We start from the raw sequence: 17,523 nt of genomic DNA, 5'->3' as shown, positions 1-17,523 counted from the left end.
TCTTTTACAATAATGTCTTTCTATATATATATATATTGGATCAATTTAACTTTTGGTTGGCTTATAAATTTGGATTGATATGAAATAGGACATAATTATATAAAATTGTATATTGGGAGATATTGCAGATATGAAAAAATATGAAGATTTAATTGGTAGTTAGAAGACATTTGACATGATTAAAAAATATTTAAATGATATAGAGAAAAAATAGATAAATTGATTTATGATATACTGTAAAAGAAATAATGTTAGATACAATCCAAGCATGTGCAAGTCCTGCCACACTCCTTTCGAAAAACAATGGAGTCCACAATTAAAAAAAAAAAATTATGTGAGTTTTAGATTTATCCACTTTTTTTAAAAGTAGTACATGGTGCTAGCATACATTTGGATTGCAAATATATTTTCTCATAGTATGTAAAATAAAATAAAAGTGGATTTTGATGATATATTTTAATTTTTAAAGGATAAGATAAAAAAACCATTATAAGTGCTCTAAGGGCTTGTTTTGGTAATGACATGAGATAAAAAATATGGAAATAATAGTAAAATTGTTTGAGTTAAGATGTTTTATTAGGTTTCAAGAAATAAGAGAGAAAAAGTTAAATAAAAATATTATAAAGTTAAAATATTGTTATAATATATATATATATATATATATATATATATATATATATATATATATATATATTTTGAAAATTGAAAACATTTGTATTATTTTTTGTGTTTTATTTGGAAGCTTGGAAAGTTAGAATAATTAGGTAATGTTTAGATGAAAAAGTTGAAGATTTAAAATTGAAAAACTATTTGTGTTTGAGTAATATTTGTGAAGAAAATTATGAAAAGTTTTGAAATGAGATGAGATGAAATGAGGTCTTAAATAAGTCCTAAATTTATAACTCTTTATTTGTACATTTAGATCTAGTGAAAGGAAATTTATCAAAAATAAAAAGAAAAGAAAAGAAAAGAAAAAAGATCTAGTGAAAGAAAAAAGAAAAGAAAATTTTTATTTACAAATTGGGTGTTGATTTATAGGGGAAATATCAAAATCTGAATATTAAAATTAAATCTTACGATATCAACAATGTTATTGGTGAATACTTTACACTAACCTGCAGATAGAAGTGTTTTTTAAAAAACAAAAATCTCCAAAAGGGAGATTTCATCACATTGAAAGTGAGCCTCGCTTTTGTGTAGCTACAAGGAGTTATTTAGCTAGTGACCCTGATAGATGGTAGTGACCCCGATAGATAAATTTAATACGAATATGATCCTAAATTAGCGTGTTTAGATTTGATATAAATGGATTCATATCAAAACAGGTTGACATATTACAACATGATTAATAAATGAGTCAATTATGGGTCAACTCGTTTAACTCGAAAATAAACTTACAATAATTTGTTTAAATCTTTTTTCAAAATTCTAATTTTATTATTATTAGATTGTAATATTGGTATTTTCAATATGCTTATATTTTCGTTGTTAGAATTTGTAATTATGGATCTATAATCATATTTGTTATTACATGGTCTGTAATATTAGTTTTATTATAAGTTAAAAATTTGAAAAATATTAATATTTAATAGTCTTATTATTTTTCTTAAATTTGTGATTATTAATAAATATGGATTTTAATTTTTTTTAAAATAATGTTAATCAAGCAAATGCATTACGAATGTTAGTTCAATATAATTATATAAATTGTGTTGATATGGGTTATATGACATATTTTTAATAGATAAAAATGAGTGACATAATATAATCTATTATTTAAATAAATTAGACGCTTGTAACTTAACGGTTTGGGTTAGATTAACTCATATTGTGGAATGTTTATAATATAAGGATAAAGCTTTTATGCCCTTTTTATTTGACCGTTTTAGTTGATTACTGGTCAATTATTTATTTATTTATTTAATAATTAAAGAAGTGATTTTAAATATATTAATATATATTTTTATTTTTAAAAAATATTAAAAAAAGAGAAAAAAAACAAAAAAAAAAAATTAGCTTGGTCGGCAGGCATAGTAGCGTTGCCCTTTATACGACAGGAACGACCCGCCAACATGAATTGTGACTCTGAGACGCCAGTACGCCTTCGGCATCCGACATGAGTTATATCTAATGTGCGCCGGTAGTTCCGCTTGGATTCTAACAATCTCCTCTCAATTTCTTTGGAATCTCAATCACAGCTGAAAGCGTAAACATACATTTCCAATTCCGCCGCCCACCAATTCCCCTCAGTTTTATTCCCCAATTAATAGGATTTCGATAAGCTCATATGGCCGGTAATGCAACATGGAGGACGTCGTCCCTCTCCCAGCTCTTTTCGAACAAGCCCTTAAGATCCATTCAACTGCGGCAGTCTCCGGTGCCGACCAAGTACACTTGTCCAGCCTTTAATCCCCCCTGCTCTTTCCTTTGAGATTTTGATCATCTGAGTTTCAAATTTTCAATTTGATTTTGACATAAAAAAATTAGGAGCTTGTGCGGAAGGGTTGCGAGGTTTTGGAGAAGTGCGAGGACATGATATATATAAGCTGGGGATGTTTTCAGCGAATGTGACCATGGACGATATCAGCACTACTAATCTGAAGTATCTCCTGGTAAATTTCTTGTTTACGTTTTATATGTTTTTTTTTTTCTTTCTAATTTTGGTACTTTATCCGTATTACGTAGTTTTGTGTATTCTATATCCGCTCGTTGACTTGATTAAGACGGTAGACCTCCCTGACCTAGCTGCCTTTTAAGTTTTTTAAATGCATTTCTTTTAAAAATAAACCGGTGCAATAGTATAGAAACATGACTAATTTCATTATTCGATGATATTGGAGAAAAAATAGGTTTACAAAGATGGGTTTCTCAAACTTTCTCTTGATGTTCTTTCTTGGTATCTTATTATATAGTATCTATCATTATATTAAAAAAACAATAATATACCGATTAAAAAAAAACTAAATGGAAAATAATATATCTAATGGAGTTACGAATTTTTATTTAAAATCTCTTAATTTTCAAGACGCCATTATTTTAAAGAGGAAAATGAATCTATGAAAGAGTATAGAGAATTACTAACCTCATTATTGATGATAATATGATGACGTTTAGATAATGAATTGAGATGAAAGTTGAAAGCTGAATACAATATTGTTTTTGAATATTATTTTTGAATATTATTATTTTTTTAGAATTTGAAAAAGTTGTATTGTTTATTATATTTTATGTATGAATTTAATAAAGTTACAATGATGAGATGAGATAGGATGAAACACTTTTACTATCCAAACGGGGCCTACAAAACAAAAACAATGTTCACAAAGATGGGTTCCTCAATTTTTTTTTTCTTAATTTTTGGTGATAGATGGTATTAAGTGAATATAATATGTTTGTATACATCTTTAACGTTTTAAAATAAATATATCAAATATCTTATATTATTCCCTCGCATTGTGCGGGTCTACTGCACGTATAAATGGTATTTGTATGCTGTTTCTGGATATATACTGTTGAGAGAGAGAGAGAGAGAGAGAGAGAGAGAGAGAGAGAGAGAGAGAGAGAGAGAGAGAGAGAGAGAGAGAGAGAGATTATTTCTGGTTCCAAGCAAAAATATTGGTATATTGTACTGGAAGCGGGATTTATATTTTCTGTTTTAAATATTTTGTTGCATTCTTTTCTTTCAACCAGAAGCTCTTTTTTTTGTTTTTTTTTTGTTTTTTGGGGCAAGCATCTTATATGTGGAGTTATGTAGCTATTGTCATCTGATGATATGGTTGGATTCAGAGGAATCATCAATGTTTTCACCATGGTTTTGTACTCCTATCTCAAATGCTACATAAAAGTGTAAAGGTATAATGTGCAATGAATATGCACATTGTGCCCTTAGTCTATAGCTATTTGATGAATTTTGAATGAGAAAGACCTTTGTTTAGAAACTTTGGATGTGATGGATTAAGGTATCTTACATTTTTAGGTTTAATAATACATTTGTAGAGAGTCTGGGAGATGAGACAAATGATTATGAATCTGCAATATTTGCACCTTGGTGCATGGTAGCCATTTCTTGGTCACAATCTGACTGAAATTATATAATTTTCTAAAGTTTGTAACTGAGGATGAGGAAGATATTTTTCTGATCATAATTACTGAAGAACATTTTGAGAAACTCTTCATTACATTCTTCATGGTTATAATTACTGAAGGTAGCATCATTGCAAATTTTATAGCTCTCAATGAGTTGCTTGAATTCTATTATTGGCAGCTCTGAATGTAATTTTGACTGCAGGTGCCATCTCGCCTTGCTGTGTTGATGGAAAAAGTTGCACAAGGTGACAGAATACAGATTCTTAGGGCTTCCCAGGAAAAATTAAAGGTGAATGCTCTTCATCACCTGAAGAATAGTCTGAAGCGCTGTTAAGTAAAATTTTACTGTTGAGCTTTTCTGGGAATTTACATCATTTTGTGAGGCAATGGAATTTGTAGACGAAGAGGAATTAGACACATCTAGACAAAAGGGATCAAGTTATCCTGTTGATCGCAGGGATTTCAAGGTAGTGTTATTTTATTTTAGTACTTTTAATCTATGAGAAGCATGAATTCCAATGTTAGGACTTGAATCCCTAAAGGTTCAAGTGGGAAATGGATGGTCCTTGTGATAGTACTTTTCTTGTGCTTGTATCTAGATTGCTCGATTCTATCGCCAAAAAAGCCGCAGAAACGAAGTTGCTGGAAATAAACAAGCGGAAGAAGGAGTGGCGTGGGTTTTCTAGTAAAGCAGCTGCCTCATCCACTCCTGTCGAGGCCGGTGAGGAAGATGTGCTGGATGAGGATGGAGAGGAAGAATGAGAGGTTAGCTGGTTAGCTATTTAATTTTTATGCGGTTATGCTACTTGCACTTTTTTTTAATATATTGCTTCATGTTGTGAGTCCTGGGACATCCCGAAAATATATGGAAATGATGGATAGTCAAACTCTACACACTTTTGCAATAAAAAAGAAAGAAAAGAAAAACTATACACACTTCTGTTGTGTAAAACTTTTTTCGTGTTATCTCCCATCCCATAAAAAAAAGAAAAAGAAGATTTTTTTTATATTGATTCTAATTATTGTACGTACAGAAGGAAAGGTTCAAATTCCTACAAGTCAATTTTTTTAGTGATTGCTTTTTTGCAAGTCTGCCTGATTGGGTCTTGTTCCTTAGTTGTAACCTCAAACATCTTTTACCTGAATGTATTCCTGGTGCAGTCGGTAAGATCGCATGGCATTAAATACTACTATTTGAAATGTGTACCATGAGTAAACCACAAATTTTCAAATTATTTTTTAATGACTTATTTTTATTAAGAAATGCTATTTCTTGGTCTTGATGTAAAATGGTTGTCCTCTATTGTTGGTATTGTTGGTCTTGCAATATAGCTGGAACTGTTTGGTCTTGCAATTTCTTCTTAATAAATTGCTTGACGAATCACCCATTTGCAAGACCAAGAAATAGCGTATCTACATAATAAAATACACCAACTTGGTGATATAAGCACCAAGTTGGTGGTTTTTTTTTTTTTTCTTTTTTTACTGGTTAAAAAAAAAACCAACTCGGTGCTTATATCAACTGACAAATTGCAGTTTTGAAAATTGCTTAAATTTTCTCTTTCTAACAGTTCCAGGAGTAACCTGATTTGTTTGATGAGTAATCATAAGGTGCGAACATTAAAAACTATTGTATGACTTATGAAAGCGTACGATGTTTTGGGTTTTCAAAACTATTTGAGTTTGACTGAGATCATATTATTCCCCTTGTGCAGGCCTGGCTTACTACCATCTCGTTGGCAATCTGTAAGGTTGGTTTTAGGTTATCAATATATTCTACCAAGTTCAAGGTGTTGTTATTAAGATCTTATCAAATCTTTGTTCCATGATACAATTTTCAGGCATTTGATCTCCTGGAAATGCTAAATAAGGAGGAAGAGATGCTCTCTGCCATAAAGGAAAAACAATCAAAGGTATTGATACAGTTGATGAGAATTAGTCTTTAATTACTCATAATTTATGAAGTTGCTCTACTTTTGCAAAATTAGCTTTTCACCTAAAGATTTGATGACCGGAAATTGTTTAAAGTGTTCTCTACAAGGCATGCAGGATGGTGGTCTTTTTTTTTTATTTATTTTTTATTTTTTTTATTTTAAGTAAAATATATTTGTATTAATATGAATAGGCATAGCCCAAGTACACATGGGTATACAAGAGTTTACACCCAGCTAAGAGGGAGAGATAGAAACAAGAAAATCATGAAAATTTAGGCCATTACAATCTACAACACTTGCCCAAAGGAACAAAGTTTTAACAAAGAACTTTCTAATTTCCTCCAATGTTTGCTCCTTATCTTCAAAAGTCCAATCATTTTGTTCCCTCTATATGTGAACGTCTATCTCTCCCTCCAGCGGTCTGGTTATATGAACATCTATGTGTGCACAGTTTTTTTCTCTTTTGGTCATTATATTTGGCGTTTTGATTAATAGATTAACAAATTGTTTATGATTACATCTATGGCTACCATTGTCTGTGGAGTTTGCAGGTTTTTGTACATATAACATTTCTGCATGAACTCTATAAATTCAGGAAGGGGGCAAGGGGTTCTCTCAAGCTCTTGATGATCGCAGCAAGAGAGCTGAAGCTTGGCATCGTAATGCTGCAGCTCGAGCTCTGTATACCAAACCTGCAGAGCCTATCACGTGCTACATTTGCACAAGATGTTCTAGAAGGGAGAGTGAAGGCATCAAAGACACATGATCACAAACACCAGCCACTAGCATTTGGACCATTGAGTTGTGTGGGTGGAAGGATAATGAGTGAAAGGAAAAGGGTGGAAATTCAGGTTTCCAGCCTTCTTATAGGTATATTTCCATTGCCTAATAAAAACTCATTTATAAGAAAAGGAAAAGACCCACTTCTTGTAGGGAAACCCTTTGCTTATGTTTGGTTGGAGGGAGGAATGATTGCTGAAATATATTCCCAGATATAATTGTTATGGAAATACTTGGCTTCTGCTTAGGGGTGCGTTGTATCATTTCAAACATCTTGGTGGAGATGCTAAATTGGATATCCTGTTGTAGGTTGCCAACCGTGAGCATAGAGGAAGCTGGTCTAAGGGAGATGGAGACGATGAACAAATGGCAAGAACAAAATGCAAAACTTATGGAGGATCCCAATTCCTTGTGGTACAAGGACAATAGGAAGCAAAGACCAGGTGAAGAGGATGATGAAGATGATGACGCTTCCCAAGAAAAGGCAAGAGCTTGGGATGACTGGAAAGACGATAATCCTCGGGGTGCCGGCAATAAGAAGCTAACCCCTTGTGGGTATATGTGGCAGGTCTTTGTCTGTTTTGTATTCCTTTTTTCAGTTAATACTGTTTGTAAAAACATTTTTCCAAGGCTTTTGGCTGATTGATAACACAAAATATTGTAGTTTGTGTGGTCCTGTTTGGTGACTAGATTTAGTTGTGTAAGGTGCCAATGGTGAGTTGAAATATAAGTTGAATAAAATATTGTTAGAATATTATTTTTAAAAAATTCTAAACATAAGTCCATACACCACCTACCATATTTTTTTTTATTTGTTTTTATTTATTTCTTTTACCAAATGTTTGTTATATGGATAATGAGTAGAAAAATTTAATTAGTTTAAAAAGAATAAACTCAAAAAAAAAAAATTAAATTAAAAAAATTAAAAAATATATGGTGCGTGGCTTATTTGTAGTAAAACTCATTATTTTAATCTAACTTCTGTAAGTTTTCGTTGCAAGGCCGGATTCCACAAGATTGATTATTGGATGATAGAATGTAGAAGCAACGGTATAAAATTATAAATATTTGTTGTGAAATGCTCTAGCTCAAAACTGCACCGTGATCAATTCTTAGCATATTAGTGCCACCAGTAACACTGAAGTTCAGAGCTCAGGTTCCGGAAGACCGGCACGGAAAAGCTATCAATATGATAATATTAGAATATCAAACCAGTCGGATGAAATGAAAAGCAAAATGGCTTGAAGGAAGGCTCTCAGAACCGATGAAAGAAGATAATGATTTCTTTATTTATTTTTAATCCAAGATGTATCAAATTAAAACTCCATTAAAGAAAGAAATGGGAAATGAAGAGTTATAGGCTTGCAAAAGGCGGTTTGATTTCTTTATTGATTGGAAATTGTGAAGCATTAAGGAAGAAACCAAGCAATGGGAGTGCCAAAGTCGGCAAAAACACCGACCAAAAAGTAATAGTGCTAGACCAGTGTTAGTAGTTGTGAGAAGATGAAAAGTTTGTCAGTAAAGCAAAATGTGAAACAAAAAAAATATACAAATAAAACTCGATGAGTGGATGAATGGAGAAGTGAAATGACCTTTTGCTTCTAGAGAGAGAAACTCCCTCATCTCTCTAGAGAACAAAAATGAAAACCTCCAAAGAAGGAGGAGTGCTCCTCCCTCCCTCCCTTGTTTATTTTCATTTTGTTTTTGTTGTTTATGTGTGTTTAGGTACTTAAAATAAGGCTTTCGGAAGTTGTTTTATGGTGGCTTAAGGGCTCAAGCAACCATCTCTACTTTGGAAACCAGCTCTAGTTTCATGGAGATGGGTTTGTCCTGAGCAGTCGCTCGTGTATCACAAGCCGTCGCGAACCTTGAGCGATCTCACGGGGATAAAGTGACTAAAGGTAAGCGATGTAGTTGGTTGGTAGAGGAGAGCACCAGAGCTCGAACTCAACCATTGGTGAAGTCATCCTTGTAGCCAAACTTCAGAGCTGAGATGGAGGAGCTCTGTTTTTGGCTAGGAAAACAAAGATCACTAAGCTGGGGTACAAGTCGCTTTGGGCTAGCTCATGGTCGGGTAACCACGATGGTTGGCGTCACTAGCCATGAGCTTGGCGAACGATGTAGTCATGGAAAGTGGTGGGACTCGTGGTGATGTGGAATCATGTCGTTAGATGAGGAGGATTGCCGCTTTGGTGATGTAAAAGACTGGGTTGCAGCGGATGTAGAGGAGTAAGAGAACGTGGGGTGCAAACTGGATTGTAGACTTTCTGACTTCATGGACAGGAGACATGCCTACTGCAAAAGGTACCCAGAAAGTGCTTGGTGTGGGTGTCTATCGGGCACTCACAAAACCTGATGGGCAAAAGGTGTGCAGAAAGGGCGGCGTGGGCGGGACAAATGTACTGACAACCAGTTGGAGGGCCAGTTTTTAGTGTCTTTAATGTTTATGTTGTAATGTTGGTTTTATGTTTATGTAGTAGTGATTTTTATGTGTTTTTATTTATTTAGTTTGTTTTAGGTAGTATTAGGAAACTTTGTCTCTAGGACCTAGGGTCCGTAAAGTGTGTACTCCACTCCTTGAGAGGGGGAGTTATGTGGGCTGTCTTAGATGGTGGTCTAATACAAAGTTGTGTCTCTTAGATGGTTAGTATGGAGGTCTGTCTCTCAGATGGTTAGTCTGGAGGCATTGGACAAGACCTTGTTAGTCGCAAAGAAATTTGTGGGTTGGTGAATGAGAAAATGTTAGAATTTGCCTTGTAATTTTAGCTCAGAAATTGTAATTGTCCGTTTAATGAATGAATGGAACAATGTTTCACTTCAAAAAAAAAAAAAAAAAAAAAAGATGAGTGGATGAATGAAAGGAAAGTAGCCAACAAAAACAAAATAAAAACAAAAGCTTTTGAACATATCCACAGTAATTACACAAAAACAATTATACAAACTGATGTGACTTCATATGATTCGTTAGATCTACTTTACAATAAAAATAATTTTATAATCTAATGAATCACATCAAACCACGTTAATTTGTGAAATTATTTTTATGTAATGTATTGTGGCTCGAGTATTTTCTAGTATGAAAATCTTTTCCAAATGCATTATTTATAGAATAGCATTAACAATACACGTAAAAGTTGCTTATGCATATAAAAATGTAGGGCGTTACACTACTTGACACGACATCAATTGTTAGGGTTATGCATAATAGGACTTGAGAGCATCATGCACCACAAAATAATAAAGTTAGGGTCGTGCATAATAGAATTTGATTGAATCTTTAACCCTAATGTGACATGGCAGAAATTGGATCTGATTGGAATTGATCTGACCGCCTGGGTCTATATATATAAATATATCTATTCTATTATAATAAGTGGATATCTAACCGTTATAGTAATTTTTCTTGTTTTTCTATTAACTTTTATTTTTCCGTTAATTTGCTACCTATTATTAGCCTTAATTATTTTATTTGCAATAGATCAAGGTTGTTTGTTGCATTGGGAGAAGAGAAAAATGGATGCATATGCACATGGTTAAAGTTGAGAACGATTTGATGGCCAATGGGTAATAAAAAATAATAAAAAAATTTCTAGGGATCTCATGAACACGTTCTCCTGTACGCCAGGTCTGCAGGCTTTGTGGATAGACAAGTCTTTCTTTCTAATCACAATTTTCTTTAATTAAATATGCCACTACTCTTTCAAAATTATAATTTTTATATGAAGGCATTTGTTAGGTAAGTAGGTCGTAGGTGTACTATATGTAGTTTTTTCTTTCAAAGTTAATCAACATGTGTGTTGAATGCATGATGCAAAAAAGAGGTAGGCAATAAAATGGACAAGAGTGAAAGCTGACTCACTCTCTTTATATTGCTCATCAATAATATTCATGAAGCTGATAACAATTTATCTCATATTTAAGCAAACACTTCCATTAATTAAAGAATTAATTTGAATAAAAAAATTATTAAAGAATTAATCACATTTTTTATATCCGTAATATGGTGTATATTTGTGATCTCTTAAAAATATATTAACTTGAAATAATATGGTAAGTAAGAGAAATAATATATAGTCTATTCAACTTTTAATCAAAAGGAAAAGTTAAAATATAAATAATATTTTTAAAATAAAAAGTTATTTGATTTATTGAAGTTGACTAGACTAGCTTATATATGAGACGAATTTTATCGAGAACTTCTTGAAATATTATTAGTTCTATTTGGTTTCAAATATTATTAGTTTTATTTGGTTTCAAGGTTTTGTGATTTTTCAATAAATACATACACATAATTAAATCAAAATTGATTAGTTTTGGTATTCAATAGAAATTAATATGTAATTCATGTACGTGTATGACACCCATTCATAATATGTACGTAATCAACATATATAAACCGCAAATGTTGTTAATATGTAGATGTAACTTTTTATTCCCCAAGTTTCTTGTTTTCTACATGGAGGAAAACATGAAGAGAAACTGTGATAAATATCAAAAACATTCAACTGGACATCCGTACTCTATCGTCAAACTTGAAAATAACTTTTCACAAATATAATTTCATTCAACCACTCCACCAAGATGCTCAAATTTCACAAAATCCTAAATATAGAGTGTCAATTATTAGAAGATTTAGCTAGCAGCTTCCTAATACAAGTATTTTTGTATAGTTGGTATTTACTATTTAATATTAGTAGATCATCTAAGATGTGTATTTATGTATTATTTTGTTTATGGATATGATTATATGTGATTTTTATTCCTTAGATATATATTTATTCTTACAAGTCATATATGTACATTTGTTTTTTTTTTATTTTCTTAATTCAAAATTACCTTTTCGTTTATAATTTACTATCATTTTAATCAAGTTTAAATCCATAACTAATTCTCATAATCTATCTAATTTATGTAATATTATTTAATTCTATAATGGGTATAACTTTGAATACAGTTTATTCATACTAACATATATATTATGTCTTTCATATCACTTTTCATTTGTAGAGGTTGGCTTTTTAAGTTTTAATTTGTAGACGTAATGATTAAGAGAAGTTGATATGCTTTTAATTTTAAAGTCAGTAGATATTTCTCTTTTATATATTTTATTAAAAAATAACAGAAAATGATGGGAGATAATTTAATCTCACTGTCCATAATTTGTATTGATTTACCATGTTTTGAATTTTTACATTTATATTCGTTATTTTTCTATTGATCATACGCAAGTATTAAATTCATATCATGTAGGAGCATTTGCCATATTTAAAGAACATTACAGCATAGACTTCACAAAGAGGTGATTCAACTTGGTGCAATAATTAATTTTTTGTAAAAAATTATATTATTTTTATTAAAAATCTTGTCTCACACAACTAGACAAACATGTTTTACACGTTACTCTGACCTAATATATATATATAATGAACTTAAGATAGTTTCGAGTGCAAAATTAGACATTTTTCATTTTGAAAATAAATTTAGTTTTCGCTATTTTGATTGGCATGTGACATTCATAGTATTCTCTTTTCTTTGTTATTTCTTTCTTAAATAAGTTTATAAAGATTTATTGAAAATGATTGTTCTTTTTGTACTTTCTTACATAACTTCTTCCATTTAGTAAGGTGAAACAAACAATACTCAACTCAAATAAAAGGATTAACCATAAAAGATCATTTTTCATGTCTCACATGGAAGATGATCAAAGATCTAAGGTCATGTTTGATAAGTCAAAGAAGAAATATATAAAGCAATTTGCCGCTATAAAATTTCAAAATAAAAACTTTATTTTTTTGTTGTCAATTTCAGTTACGAGAACTACTACATCTACAAAGAGACTTACAAAAAACTACCTTACAAAGTGATGCAACGTGATTTATTACATCATATTTGCTTTAAGATAAAGAAAATTTTATAATTTAAAGTACTTCATCATGTCACATCATTTTGTGATATCATTTTTTGTGAAGCTCTTTGTAGACTAACTATTTTCCTTCAAGTATTTATTAATGAATAAGTGCTAATGTAGAGAGCAGATACAACTTAAGAGTCTGAATACTGGGAAAAATAGGTTAACCCGACACGAAATCAGTTGACTCGACATAAATCTAGATTGTACTCGAATAACTCATTTGTCATTCGAGTGGGGTTAGGGTTACCTGAATAATCTGACATGAATTCAAATGAGACAACACAAATTCCCACCTCTTGTAAGAAGCTTTTCAAAACTAAAGTTAGTAAATTTCTATTTACAATCAACAACGTGAGCGAGAAGAAAGAATCGCCAATTTATAAATTCAAAACAACACATTAACAAATTGTGAATACAAAACTTTATAAGTAATTTTGTATTTCGGAAAGCTGACCAATATTTTTATAATAAATCTTAAATAGTTTCTATATGAAGCGGAAAGCCTATTTTAAAGTTTTGCCTGATATATCTCAATTTATATTGTTCTGTTCCTACCTTGTGACGCAGTGGAAACAATCTATCTCATTCAAGAACAATGGGATTTAACAATCAGGAAAGAAACAGACTAATTATAGAAGTCAACACAAGTATGCCCCACGTCCAAACATAAAAAAGCGCATTCCCTCACACATCTAATAAACTTTCTACTTTCTACTTATAAGGTATATTTCTCCTCTTCTATAATCCATATGCATATATATTATAGAGGAAGCAACACTAGGCACGGTTCACCATTCAAGCAATCCTGCAATTATGAGCTGTCGGATTACTGTTCCTCATTTGATATAAAGCCTTGAAATCATTCTGGTCTAATTGGAAAATACAAATTTATTGGCACATGAAGCTGCCAGCTCAATGTTGACATTCCTAGACATAGGATCCGAACAGCTAATTACAGAAGATTGAAGTCAACCAAGATGGGATAGGTTTGAATACGGTATAACCAAAATGAGTCTGGTTTGGTTACTCAAACCAAACCATCTCATCTCAATTATTACAATTTTTTTCAAATTCCCACACAAAATATAATAAACAATTCAACATTTTCAAATCTCAAAACAAAAATTATATTAAAATAATATTTTATTCAACTTTCAACTCTCAGCTCATCTCATCTGTGTAACCAAATGCTTGGATGGATCAAGATTTTGATGAAACAATTCTTGATTACTATAGATTCTTAGCTACAAGCCTACAACCAAAGTATCAATATAAAAAGGGAAAATAATTTTAGGATTGCACCCAGTGCTCATCTAGGTCTGGTCTTTGTTTATCAAATTCAGTTCAAGATGTTTATCAAATCCAGTCCTAGACTCCAGAGAAAAATACAGAGGGTGAACTTGGGGACAGTTGAAAAGAGTTTTAAAGCAAGACAATAAAGATTTCCGATTGAACCAAAAGACTGACAAAAAAGGGAAACGAGAAGAGAAGCATAAGCCAGCTAAAAGGGGTGATCGGCTTTGTGTGACCACATAAATATCAAAAGAAACCTCTCCAGAACAAGTCAATGCATCCTACAATCTTAAAGTTAGCTTGTCAGTCATAATAAATAAATCAAAAGGCATATTTCCATTGCCAGAAGCCAAGACATTAAATAAAATCCACCATAAGCTAAAGCAATAGAAAGAGGAACCGGTATAGAGGAAATGCAAGCACAAGTAATATGTAGGTATACACAATTTGATACATTACATGAGAACGGTGCTATAATATAAATGAACCGTATAAAGAGAGCTGTATTACTTGTCTTGAGATTCATACAAATATTTCACAGAAAGAGCCAAGTAAATTATCAAAAGAAGAAATCAACAACACTTACTTATACGTTCTCATCATACACCAATTGCTCGTGAAAGTCAAGTCTCTGTCATAAAACCAGCCCCACCTCCTCCCGGAGCCACCCCCCCAAAAAGAGAACATGCCAAAACAATCCCCCACTCAACCATTCAATCCCAAATCAACCTGCAATGCAGTTAAACCCCCGGCACACCCACAACCATATCACGAACAACACCGAGCACACAAACAAGTCCAGCAACAACACCACCCACACATGTTTCCTCCAAATTTGCTTTGCCTTTTGCCGATCATTCGCGAAACCCTTTTGCACCGGCAACGTAAAATCCTTGTACACGCCATTAACATCATGGAAAACATCCACCTTATCATCTAATGAACCACCTTTAGGATCTCCAGTACCCTCCCCACCCATCCTCTTCTTCTTTTTCAAAGCTTTACATGGCTTTGAGCCGAGCAGCGGTGTAATCACCATCTTCGACCCCTTGGACGAGTCCAAGCTCGGATTCCGACTGCCCCTGGACTCCGTCCTTGGAGAAACATTCACCAAGCTCAAATCCGACGCCTTTATTTCATAAAAAATGGGATCGCATTGCTTTTGAAGGCAAAGAAAGCTAAGATGGTTGAAGCCCTTTAAAGCGCCGCCTTCTATGACCTTCTCGAATGCGAGTTTTACGTGGTTTAGGAACCAAAGGCCCTCCGATTGCTCCAAATCCTCATTGAACACAGCGAAATACACAAAAGGGTCTTCGATAAGGAACGTGTAGTTTCGGCTCCTAATGTTATGAGAGAAAAAAGAGTGGTAAGGTGGGGTTTTCTCAATGCATTTTAGGGCTAAGGGTTCGAGATCGGGTTCTCTGGTGAATTGGGCGAGAATCGTGGTTTCTTTGGCAATGCAGGCGTAAAGGATGAGGTTTGGATCGGAAATCATTTGATGATTCTTCACGGAAGAAACTTGACGCTTATGGCGTGGAAATGAATGGCAGAGTGGGATATGGGAATGGAATTGGAAGGAATTCGGGGGAAATTGGCATTGGAAACTGAGCTGCTTCTTCTTCTTATTGGGAATTCCCTCAATCGAAATCGGATTGATTTCAGAGAAACCGAACTTTCTCTCTGTCCATCTCTCACTCACTGGATCAATTCTAAGGCTTGGGGTTAGGGATTGTTGGAAGGAGTTGGATCCATTGGAATGTCTCCATAGAGAAGAACGGAAAGAAACAGAATAACGACAGCCCATGTGGAATCTCACCACCATCTTTTTTTTTTTTTCTAAATTACGGAAATACCCTTTTGTTGTATCAGTTAAGTTTTCATTACAATTTTCAGATTGAGTTTTGTTATATACAAGTATAGTAGTGTATTAATTTGCATATCAATACTGATTTATTCATATTTAAAATTTAAATTAATACAATTTTTAATAAAATTTACTTTTAGACCAATCATATCACATTGGTGCACAGATTAATGCACAATTATACTTGCAACTATATTTTTCCTTTCAGACAAATAAATGACTATCATCATAAAAGAATGTCAATAAATAAGTAAAGTATAACATATGGTTTTTAATAATTTAATGATAGATTAGAAAATAAATAGAATAATAATGCATGGCATTTGTCTTTTCAAATTAAAAGCGTATGTTAAAAAAACAAAATTCACATACCTCAATAGATGCACATAAATACAAACAAACACACACACACACACATATATATATATATAATGTGGCGCATTTATGATCATTTGATGATGTAATATGTATGTCAAATCATTTCTTATTTGCTGGTTATTTAATTACTAATGTTTTATTCTGTGTTTAAGTGTATGTAGAGCTTGTGGCTCGAATTGGTCCCGTGAAGCTTTAAATTTGTTTTCAACAGGCACGTGAGGAGCTTGTGCCTTTAATCCGAGTATACGAGTTGAGCCGCTGGATCCGATACACGTGTTACAAATCTGATGCATCATATATATACATCTTGTTCCTTGTAACCCTAGGGCAGAGTTCATTTCTTGTATCGGCTGAGAATAAGAGGCAGAGAGGGAAAATGGGGCGATTCTAAGGTTTTCTAGGGTTTGTGCTTGAGGGAAGAAATCGGTGTGATTTCTTTGTGAGATCTGAGTGTTTCTGTATATATCTGAACTGAGGCTTCTCTGTGATTGATTTTGATTCATCAATAAATATCTCTGAGGCCATTCCTGCCGTGGATGTAGACCATTAGGGTCGAATCACGTATCTCGGTATGTTCTTTCCTCACTTTCCTATTTTCTTTATTTTCTTGTTCATATCTGTTTCTTGTAATCTCCTGATATATCTGTTCTTGATTATATTGTTGATTCGTGCGTTATATCTGATGTGGAAGGTGTTGTATATTAAGAGTTGGATCTGTTTTGGTATAATGATGGTTTTGTGACAATAGCTGATATATTTTGCGACTGGTGTAATCTTGAGCATTCTGTTTTGAGTCATAAACAGAAAGAAATACTTGTTGTTTTTCTATAAACAAATCTTATATATAGAATATTAAACAGTGGATTTCATTATTAAATAAATCTTGGCAATTTTTTGTAACTATAAAACATAAGTTTTATAACAAGTGGTATCAGAGCCAGGTTCAATGGGGACCATGAGATTTGATATAGAAAAGTTCACTGGTGACAATAATTTTGGCCTATGGAGAATAAAGATGAGAGCACTGCTAGTCCAACATGGACTGCAGGATGCTCTCCTAGGTGAGAAACAGAAGGGCTCTTCCTCGAAAGAGGAAGATAAGGGGCTTGTCCAGAAGGACATTCTCCAGAAAGCCCATAGTGCCCTAATCCTCTCTCTTGGGGATAAAGTCCTGAGAGAGGTGGCTAGTGAGGACACGGCTGCAGGCATTTGGCTGAAATTAGAAAACCTATATATGACAAAGTCTTTAGCAAACAGATTACACAAGAAAACAAAAC

The 17,523-nt window shown here is 32.8% G+C and overlaps 1 protein-coding gene and 1 pseudogene across 1 annotated transcript; one reads left to right on the top strand and one right to left on the bottom strand.

Annotated features, from left to right (window-relative positions):
* The first annotated feature begins 2,007 nt into the window (after positions 1 to 2,007).
* LOC122309027 lies at positions 2,008 to 7,557 on the top strand (annotated as a pseudogene).
* Positions 7,558 to 14,409: 6,852 nt separating this feature from the next.
* Positions 14,410 to 15,803, bottom strand: LOC122311851 (phytolongin Phyl2.2-like). Its single transcript, XM_043126598.1, has one exon. It carries the CDS (start codon positions 15,497 to 15,499, stop codon positions 14,729 to 14,731), a length of 771 nt encoding a protein of 256 aa, XP_042982532.1. The 5' UTR covers positions 15,500 to 15,803; the 3' UTR covers positions 14,410 to 14,728.
* Positions 15,804 to 17,523: the final 1,720 nt, after the last annotated feature.

This window comes from Carya illinoinensis, chromosome 5 (assembly GCF_018687715.1).
Source record: "Carya illinoinensis cultivar Pawnee chromosome 5, C.illinoinensisPawnee_v1, whole genome shotgun sequence".
NCBI lineage: Eukaryota > Viridiplantae > Streptophyta > Magnoliopsida > Fagales > Juglandaceae > Carya > Carya illinoinensis.
Note: the sequence above shows the minus strand (reverse complement) of the source record. Positions and strands in the feature narration are given on the sequence as shown.

Coding starts and splice junctions, on each gene's coding strand:
- LOC122311851 (XM_043126598.1), bottom strand. CDS start 15,499: ATGATTTCCGATCCAAACCTCATCCTTTACGCCTGCATTGCCAAAGAA.